General features: G+C 37.2%; 2 protein-coding genes and 1 long non-coding RNA gene across 3 annotated transcripts; all 3 read left to right on the forward strand.

Annotated features, from left to right (window-relative positions):
* The first annotated feature begins 394 nt into the window (after positions 1-394).
* Positions 395-2335, forward strand: LOC125471667 (geraniol 8-hydroxylase-like). Its single transcript, XM_048572364.1, has 2 exons — positions 395-1427; positions 1563-2335. The coding sequence occupies exons 1-2, from the start codon at positions 537-539 to the stop codon at positions 2178-2180; spliced, it is 1509 nt and encodes a 502-aa protein (XP_048428321.1). The 5' UTR covers positions 395-536; the 3' UTR covers positions 2181-2335.
* A 1918-nt stretch (positions 2336-4253) lies between these two features.
* Positions 4254-7451, forward strand: LOC125471380. The gene is made up of 3 exons (XR_007253579.1): positions 4254-6176; positions 6332-6423; positions 6695-7451. It is a non-coding gene; the product is annotated as an uncharacterized LOC125471380 (long non-coding RNA).
* A 144-nt stretch (positions 7452-7595) lies between these two features.
* LOC125471390 (putative disease resistance protein At3g14460) lies at positions 7596-10103 on the forward strand. The gene is made up of 3 exons (XM_048571715.1): positions 7596-7898; positions 8367-8443; positions 8537-10103. The coding sequence occupies exons 1-3, from the start codon at positions 7596-7598 to the stop codon at positions 10101-10103; spliced, it is 1947 nt and encodes a 648-aa protein (XP_048427672.1).
* The last annotated feature ends 226 nt before the right edge of the window (positions 10104-10329 follow it).

Genomic DNA, 10329 nt, shown 5'->3' on the forward strand with positions numbered 1-10329 from the left:
TTTCTGCAGAGCAACGAATTAAATCGAAGCCAGAAACGAAGAAATCTCCGTGGTTTACCAAAGGGTGGAATCTGGAGAAATCTCTGTGGTTTGTAAGTTCTTTTTTGGAACCAAACGAGGAAATTTTCCGCCACACATTTGTCGGTAAGTTAAAAAGATTCAAATAGTTGTTGGGAGGTAACTTTTTTTTATGTTCAGCTATGGGAGGTAACTTTTTTTATGGTCAACTTTGGGAAGCACCTCAGCGCACTGCACATACATAAACAAAGCATAAGGGACCGCGTGCAACGGATCTGGATCTCTTAACCAGTGTGATAAAATAAAAAATAATTACAAGGGCGGCTGATATTTGACCGATTTCGACAATTTCATTTTCTCATTATCTTTTCCGATACGGAAAGTAACTTATAAGACACGAGTACGAGTAGAATACGTGTTCTCCCTCACGCTTGGACTGGTTGCCTCCCTCTCAAAGTTTGAACTAGAAAGAGAGAAGGTTGTAAATTCAAGTTCTGTGTTAACTGGTGTGATCACAGATGGATTTCTTGAGTTATTGCTTGATAATCCCATGTCTTCTCTCTCTCTTGTATTTCTCAGTTCAAGCTCTCAGATCCAATCCCCAAAGGCTTCTGCTTCCACCTGGACCAAAGCCATTTCCCATCATTGGCAATCTCTTGGAGCTTGGCAACCAACCCCATCTCTCTCTCACTAACCTTTCAAAACGCTACGGCCCCATTGTTTCTTTGCAACTCGGACAAATAACCACCGTTGTAGTTTCTTCATCAACAGTGGCAAAAGAGGTCCTCCGAACCCACGACCAGTTCTTGTGCAACCGAACCATCCCCGACGCAATCCAAGCTTGCGACCTCCGCCAGGACAGCTTGCCCTGGATACCCGCATCAGACAAATGGAGAAACCTCCGTAAAATATGCAACAACCAATTGTTTGCAACGAAAGTCCTAGACGCCAACCAAGCCAACCGCCACCTGAAAGTGCAGGAGCTCATTGCCGATGTCAATGAAAGCGTTGTGAAAGGTAAGGCAGTAGAAATTGGGAGGGCTGCTTTTAAGACGACACTCAATCTGCTGTCGCGTACTGTTTTCTCGGTTGATTTAGCTGACCCGAGCAGTGAGGTGGGAAGAGAATTCAAGGAGATTGTGTGGGGTTTGATGGAAGAGTCAGGGAAGCCAAACTTGGGGGACTATTTTCCTGTGCTTAGGAAATTTGACCCCCAAGGCATTCGAGGGCGCATGATCAAACATTTTCTCAAGATGGATTCGCTTTTTGATCGAATGATTACGCAAAGGTCAGAACTGAGAAAATCGAACGATTATGTCACAAGCAAGGATATGTTGGATTCTCTCTTGAACATCAGTGAAGTGAGCAATGAGGATATGGACAAGCTTTTGATTGAACATCTGCTTCTGGTCAGTTTTCTACTTTCTAACAACTCAGATTACCGCTTTTGATTATCATTTCGGTTTTTCAGATTTCATTATGTTCATTAAAATTTACGATTCCATTATTTAATTGTTGTATTGCTGCAAAATGTATATGTATAGTCTCTATTTGTTGCGGGCACGGATACAACTTCAGCCACGCTGGAATGGGCAATGGCTGAACTACTACGCAACCCTGAAAAGCTGTTGAAAGCGCAAGACGAACTAGATCAAGTCATTGGCAAAGGAAAACCAGTTGAGGAATCGGACATTGCTCGACTCCCTTACTTACAAGCAATAATCAAAGAGACCTTCCGGTTGCATCCGGTTGTACCATTTCTAATCCCTCGAAAAGCCGGAAAAGACGTTGAAATTTGGGGCTATATTGTCCCAAAGGGTGCACAAGTGCTGGTCAATGCATGGGCTATAGGCAGAGACCCTTGCATCTGGGACAACCCGACCTCATTTGCACCGGAGAGGTTTTTGATATTAGATGATCAAATCGATGTTTCAGGCAAGAATTTTGAGCTTATTCCGTTTGGTGGCGGGAAGAGAATATGTCCCGGGCTGCCATTGGCTATGCGCATGCTGCACTTGATGTTGGGTTCACTTATTAACTCATTTGATTGGAAGCTTGAAGATGGAGTTGTACCAGAGAATATGAACATGGAGGAGAAGTTTGGCCTCACCTTACAGATGGCTCATCCTCTAAGAGCCGTGCCGAAAGTCATTCTAATTTGATATGGTAATAGTATTAACTTTTAATTTGTAATTTTATATATATTTTTGTTGTTTTTGGATTAAAAGATGCAGCATGACTAATGTAAAATAACACAAATATAGGGGCTTGTAGATTTTAGGACCTAAATAAGATTACTTTTCGATTATAACCTGCATGATTTTCTCTATCCAATTTAAGTCCCTATTTTAAAATCTTAACGCCATGTCATATTTAATTGCCTCTATCACATATGCTATTTCCAAACTTGCCATCCACATTTTCCTATTCTATTCATAATTAAGACTAAAAATTGGAAATTGACTTTCAGACTCAAATCATCCATTAATACACTTAAATCAAAATTCTGAAATTTTAAAATTTTTGGAAAGTACTAATAGGTACAAGAAAATAAATGAAATTTTTTATATTGATTAATTGTGAATATAAACGTGAATGAAATGACAAAAATACATTACAAAAGAAAAGCAAAACATCATCACTAAAACAATTCCCATCTCCATAAGAAAAAAGAAGAACACCCGCAAAAATTATAAGTACATTAACAAAGTGCTATACGTGGGTACGGAAGTATAAGTGTATAAGCATATGCACGGAAGTATAAGTGCATAACCAGAGGTATAGAAGTATAAGTGCATAAGGATAGGTATGGAAGTATAAGTGCATAAGCATAGGTACGGAACTATAAGTGCATAACCAGAGGTACGGAAGTATAAGTGCATAGGCATAGGTACAGAAGTATAAGGGCATAAACATAGGTATGGAAGTTAATAATGCTTAGGCATAGGTACGGAAGTATGAGGGCATAAACATAGGTACGTAATTTCGGTATGCAAACTTTACTCCATGTATCTTCATATAAGTACACAAATCATAGATTTAAAAATATGTACTTGTCAATCTCCATAGACAAAAAATTATCATACATGAATAAACACAATTCATAAGTAAAAAATAGATTTGAAAACCTTAGTTGTTCCATAATGCAAGAAACATACGAATCATGAGAATATATAATTGAGACAGATAGGAGATAATATAAAGAAGAAGTGTGTATGTGAGTTGGACATATTGCTCTTCATAAATGAGAGTAATTGTGCAACTCGTATATATAGACATTTAGTAATTTTTTATTATTATTGATTTCAAAATAAACATGAAAGCTCAAACGCCTAATAGTCAATATTTATTAGCTAAATCATAGGAAAATGGCGATTTAGGAACAAACAAAAATAATTCTTTTAATTAATTGACTCTTCAACTCTTATATGGAAAGTTGATGAGTTGAATATAAAATCAAAGGATCAAAATTAAATATTAGATCTTACACTCGGTTTTTTTTTTTTTTTTTTTTTAATTGAATCTTGTGAAAGGATGTTAATCTAGTTTTCTGTATATTTTAATATCCACTTATTATGTGGTGTAATAATATTGAAGCTATTGCTCTCATGCATAATATTTTATTATTCACCTATTATGTTGTGAAGGATAAGGTTTATGTCCCTTTCCTTTTTATGTGTTTTTTTAATCTTTTTTTTTTCTTATATTATGAGTGGTTAGGTTTATATCTCCCTAACTAGGTGTAACTCTTTTTTTTTCAATAGCAATAAAATTTCACTTGTACCATTGAGGTTTAAAAAAAGCCAAGATTAATGAACCGAATACATCAATTCTAAGCTAATGTGGTTGGGAATTTAGTCAAAATAAAGTTGTTATTTGGTTTGCTGCACATGATGTTGTTGCTGCTGCAATTCTGAATAAATGAGTATAATCAGCGGTTTTCATTACACAAAGCAGTTGAATACGACTTTTATGTTAAAGTCCCGTGATGTGTATTTAAATTAGATCAAATTAAACTCGCAAGAGCATGAATCAATTGTAGTAATATATGCAAATACGAGGTCGATCCCACAAAGATTGCTTTTGTTGGAAATTATATATTATAATATGAAATATTGTAATATATAATTTTAATAATTGAATGAAAAATATTGTTAATCAATTTCTTAGAAAGGTTATGTTGTTTAGGTGTATTCCCTTGATAAGTGATGTATACTTATAGATGAAAAGTTACATCTCTTTAATAAGTAGAAGTTGGATTCTATATAAACCCATGAAACCATTGGTATTAAATATAGAAAGTTAGAGTTAATTTTTACTCTTGAGAAATAGGGTTTCCCCACTTTGTTTCTCTCATGCTTTGTGAGTCAAATTTCGAGTCGTGTTTTGAGAGTACGGAATATAAAAATTTCGCCAGAGTCCGAAGATTGAAGTGCTTTGACTTTGGATTATAGATTGTTGAATCCTTGGAGATGGACTCCTACCGAATTACAAGCACAAAAGTATGGTGCGAAATTCTATCTTTAGGACATTGCATTTATGCAAGTCTCAATCTTCAAGTTTGTCAGTTATTCTAACTTTCTCTCTAGTTGTTTATATTAATCTCATATATATATATTTGATGTTGTGAATTTCTTTATGATTATTATCATTGGAATTATATTGTTATTTTTCATATTTTCTAATATTGCTCCAACAGCTTTAACATCAATTTAACCGATTAATTACGCTAGACTTAATTAAACAAACAGGGATAGATTGAATTAAATAATTGAGTAATTGATTAAGACTAAAATTAACAAAAAGAGAAAAGACAATTAATTAAAATGAACACACGACACAAGAAGAAATTGAGAAACAATGGAAGCCCAAGGTTATAAATCCACCGACAACAATCATATTTACTTTTCCTAGAGCCAACTACTATCTAATTACCATGCCAATGTTAAATGTTGTTCTTTCTAAGGTATGAATTAATCCGTGGTCAGACATTAACTCTTGTATCTCTACATGATAATTATATCCTATTGGTTAGGCATACAATTAAACACATAAAAACTCATTAAGTATAGAAGAATCATGTCAACCAAGTATGACTAGCTTGATATTGGTCATCCTCGCTAGTTTGTCTACTCTTCTTAATCTTAGTTCCAATAAACCTAATTGATTGGTCATCCTCATAGATTTATCTAACTCTCTAGATGCAAAATTCCTAAAGGTGATCAGTTGAATTATCACCAAAAACGTTCTAAGTGCGCAAATTGGCTGAAACTGAGAAAAGGAAAGTAACAAGGGTCTTTTATAATCAATTCCTTAACAAAACTTGGGGATAATTAATAATTAATATGATAAATAATGCACCTACCATCCCACATTGGTGGGGATAAAGAAAATCAATGAGTTTAAATAAGATTACCCCACTCTAACTAATATCGAGACATTTTGTGGTAAAAACTCACATCTGACGGATTGGGCAGGTGGTAAAGTTGAGGACAATATCGGTGTCGTTACCTTTGAGTCTTAATTGCCGATGTATGGATCTCCACGTGTGAACCATTGAATGGGGTTACACTTGAGGAGAAGTGTTAAAGTCCCACATCAGTGGGGATAAAAAAAAAACCAATGGGTTTAAATAAGATTAACCCCCTCTAACTAATATCAAGGACTTTTGTGGTAAAACCTCATACCTGACTGATTGGGCAATATCGGTGTCGTTAGAGTGGGGAAACCTCACACCTGATGGATTGTGTAAAGTTCGTTAGAGTGGAGAAACCTCACACCTGACTGATTGGGCAGGTGGTAAAATTGGGGACATTATCGGTGTCGTTAGAGTGTGACCGCCCCCCAGGCCAGTTGATCTTCAACATTTTACACCAAGAAACACGTTTCAAACCACCTACAAAATTTAAGGTACGAGACTAAGCAAGGACAGTACGTGTTTGAAGTACCGGCTGTGGCAAATAGCATTGAAGTTACAGCTATCGTCTTGTCAAATCATTTACAAAAATGCTTTGAAAGAATCATATTTTGAGAGTTGAAAATGGAAAGACGCAAGGTTGTTGCTATGCCCAACGCACACAAAGTTTGCAAAAGAAGATTATGGAATATTTCAATGTAGATGACAATTCTGAACTCCCTAATACGATGGGTAAATCCAGGTTGGTATTCTTCTTAGCCTGTTGTCGAAACTTAAAATCATTTGGATCGTCCTGCTTGTCCATATGCTTAGTTTTGGCATGAAGATATAAAAGTAAGGACCTACGTTTTCTTAGATCCTAAATTATTAATGTACTGGCTCTTCTTGGAATGACAGGAGTTTCTGCAGAGCCATTCACAGGCCAAATTCACCACAGAGCTGTTGCAAGAATATAATTCATGGGATTGCAAGTCCATCCTATCCTTGTGGTACGTAAACAAACTTGATTCGCAGGGTTTTGTTAGAGTATAATGTTGTATGGATGAGATCTTGCCATTTGTAATTAGATTAGGTGGTTTGTTAGATTAGTTAGTTTGTTAGGAAGTCTGTTAGAGTGACTAGTTCACTATAAAGACATACTCTTGTAATTACTTCAACATTAATTAAAGAATTCAGAAATCTCTTTTACCTTCTTACTTCTCTCTCTGTTCTCTGCTACCCTCTCTCATAACTATGGTTTCTATTTCTTCGTATTAACAGGTTTGACCCCATTTGAAGTGTTCCAAGTCACTCGCCTGGCAATGCACTTTTATATGGTATCAAGTTCTTCACTACGAACAAATTTGAGCTGACATGCTAAATCAGCATTACAGGGGAAGATACACAAATATGGACTTCCTGGTGGTAATGGACACGGCAAAGGCGGTTGTGGGGAACAGTGCAGCCAAAGCTGCTTAGAATCAGGCAATCAGGCATGGCTGTTTTGTTTAGCAAAATACTCTCTCACCAATTAAGTTCTCACTGCAATCAAAACGAAGGATGTTGTCTTTCTGTTTATTCATACAGTCAGGGATCGGATAATCAAAGTACGGAAGAAAAAGAGAGAAGGATATACCCACGTTACACCAAAAAATTTGCGTTTTAGTAGGCAAAACAAATTATGTGATGTGAGCTCCGGGGGTTGGATGTGTGTGTAGAAGGTGTTTGTAGTCAGCCGATGACTTTCATGTGGAAAAACGTAAACTGTGCAGGCGAGATGGAAGTTGCTCCTCTTATGGGATTATGATGCGACAGATATTATGATGTGCACACCAACAGGATGCGGAAATCTCTTCCCTTTGTGGTTTGTTTTGTTTTGGGTTGCTATATATTGGGAGGAGGTTAGATAGCTGCTTGAAAACTTTTGCAACTTGAATACTCTCTTAGCAGAATACTCAGGATCTCAATTAGAGATTATGTCCCTCAAAGTATCAGTATTTGATAAAATAAAAAATAAAAAGGTATCAGTATTAACATATTCTTTGGGTTGCTCTTCTTACTTAATGTTAACAAATAATTAATGTGGTTTATTTATAGGCGAGCCTTTACAGCCTCCTCCATGTGAGTCCAATAAAACAACTAAAAATTAACCACAAGTTGTGGCTTATTCAGAGCGGGCTCAATGGACAACGGGGATGGAATAGCTGTTGGGTGGTTAGGACATCCTATCTTTAGAGATAAAGAGGGGCGCGAACTTTTTGTACGTCGTATGCCTACTTTTTTTGAAACATTTCCTGTTGTTTTTGTAGACGGAGACGGAATTGTTAGAGCCGATGTTCCTTTTAGAAGGGCGGAATCTAAATATAGTGTCGAACAAGTAGGTGTAACTGTCGAGTTCTATGGCGGCGAACTCAACGGAGTCAGTTATAGCGATCCCGCTACTGTGAAAAAATATCTGATAGTGTTTTTCGTAGCAGTCCACGGGGTTGGTTTACTTTTGGCCATACACATCCCCAAAAGAAACAACAACGCTACACAATTTCGACAATGACGAATGTTTTAGTCAATAAATTTAATTTTCATAATTGTTAGATTTTTTATTTTCAATCTCGATCAACCATTTTTTGAATCATTTGATGCTACGTACTATTAAAGAAAATTTTAATTTAGAGAGCAATTTATGTATTAGGGTTATGATTGTTTCATCATGCATGCTCTGATGCATGATTTGGCGACTTACGTATCTGGAGAATTTTGCATTAGATTGGGAGACCACAACTTTTCATTGGACGTTGTGGGCAAGGGTCGCCATTTTTCTTATATGCAATATTCATCTAATGTTGATTTTGAGAGATTTGACACTATTTATGAAGCTAAGTATCTGCGCACCTTCATTCTTGGCGATCTCTATTCATTGCCGACAGTACGACTTGATCACCTTTTAATGCTACAGTGTTTAAGAGTTGTCAAACTCCGAGGGAATGATATCAGCGAGTTGCCTGATTCGATTAGCAACTTGAAGCATCTACGGTACCTCGACTTGTGTTACACTCCAATCCATAAATTACCAGACGCGGTATGCAGTTTGTATAATTTACAAACATTGTTGGTGTCGGATTGTAGATATCTAGCTGAGCTGCCCACCTTTTTGAGAAAACTTATCCACTTGCGCCATCTTGATTTCAGAGGTACAAAAATAAAAAAGATGCCCCCCCACATGGGCAAGTTGAAAGATCTCCAAACATTTGGGGGTGAGTTTGTCTTGAGCAAAGATGTCGGGGGAAACATTGATGAGTTAAAGGGGTTTCAGCATTTGAGAGGAAATCTTCATATTTCAGGGCTTCAAAATATCACACGTGCTGAGGATGCTTTGGAGGCCAAACTAAGGGACAAGAAGCTCAGTGAAATACGTTTGAAATGGGAAGATGACACTATTGATTCTGAAAACGATAGTCAAGTGCTGGGCAACCTACAGCCCAATACAAACCTAAAAGTACTGGCTATAGAAGGATACGGAGGTACAAAGTTTCCAGGTTGGTTAGGAGATGAGTCTTTCTCTAATCTTGTCACTCTCCGACTTGAGACTTGTGGATATTGTTTCTCCCTGCCAGCATTGGGGCAGCTACCGTCCCTCAAAAGGCTTGAAATTTATCGATTAAATGGAGTGGAATCAGTGGGGTTTCAGTTTTATGGGGGAATTAAACCTGCATTTAAATCTCTGGAGTTTCTGAGTTTCCGCAGTATGCAGGAATGGCAAGAGTGGTGTTTCCCTGGAGGTGAAGAAGAAGAAGGCGGACATTTTCCTAATCTTTGCGAGCTTCGTCTGCATTGTTGTTCCAAACTAACGGGGAAAATACCGTTAGACTACTTCCCAAGACTTGAGCGGCTAAGCTTGCAGGAAGTTAATATCGAATCCCTTGCTTGTTCGCATGAATGCAATAAATTCAATATTGAACTCCCATTCCTCCGTGAGTTGGAAATATCAGATTGCCCGAATCTGGTATGTTTTGTGGGTGGTGGAGTGCTGCTTGCGCCCAACTTGAAGGAGATATCTATGTGCCGTTTTAAAAACTTGTGGTCAGTGCCAGAAGATATGCAAATCTCCCTCCCATCTCTTCCGTCTCTGTCCATAGAAGGGTGTAAAGAATTTAAATCATTTCCGGAAGAATCTAAATTCCCATCCCTCGATGATTTGAAGATAATGGAGTGCCCAGAATTTGTGGGTTTCCCCCATGGAGGAGGACTGGAAGCGCCCAATTTGAAGACGATGGAAATCAAAGAATGTAACAAATTCAGGTCACTGCCAGAGGAGATGCACGCCTCTCTCCTGTCTCTTCAGTCTCTGTCCATAATGTTTTGCAAAGAATTTAGATCATTTCCGGAAGAATCTAAATTCTCATCCCCCTTTGATTTAAAGATAAAGGAGTGCCCAAAATTTGTGGGTTTCCACCATGAAGGAGGACTGCAAGCGCTCAACTTGAAGACGATGGAAATCAAAGAATGTAACAAATTCAGGTCATGTCCAGATGAGATGCACACCTCTCTCCCGTCTCTTCAGTCTCTATCCATAGAAGGGTGTAAAGAATTTAAATCATTTCCGGAAGAATCTAAATTCCCATCCCTCTATTATTTGAAGATAAAGGAGTGCCCAGAATTTGTGGGTTTCCCCCATGGAGATGGAAATCTATGAATGTAACAAATTTATGTATTAGGGTTATGAATCATTTGATTCATAGTTAAATATAGGGTAAATTACATTTTATCCCCTCAAGTTTGGGCAAAATTACAACCTCATACAACATCTTTAAAACATTTCAATTCCATACATTTACTATCATTTAATTTCAATATCATACGTTCCGTTAAAAAATCTGTTAACTTAACTATTAAGTGATGACGTGGCACATATGGATTCA

The sequence above is a fragment of a genome, unplaced genomic scaffold, assembly GCF_019419815.1.
Source record: "Pyrus x bretschneideri cultivar Hongxiangsu unplaced genomic scaffold, Pyrus_bretschneideri_v1 Contig6, whole genome shotgun sequence".
Classification (NCBI taxonomy): domain Eukaryota; kingdom Viridiplantae; phylum Streptophyta; class Magnoliopsida; order Rosales; family Rosaceae; genus Pyrus; species Pyrus x bretschneideri.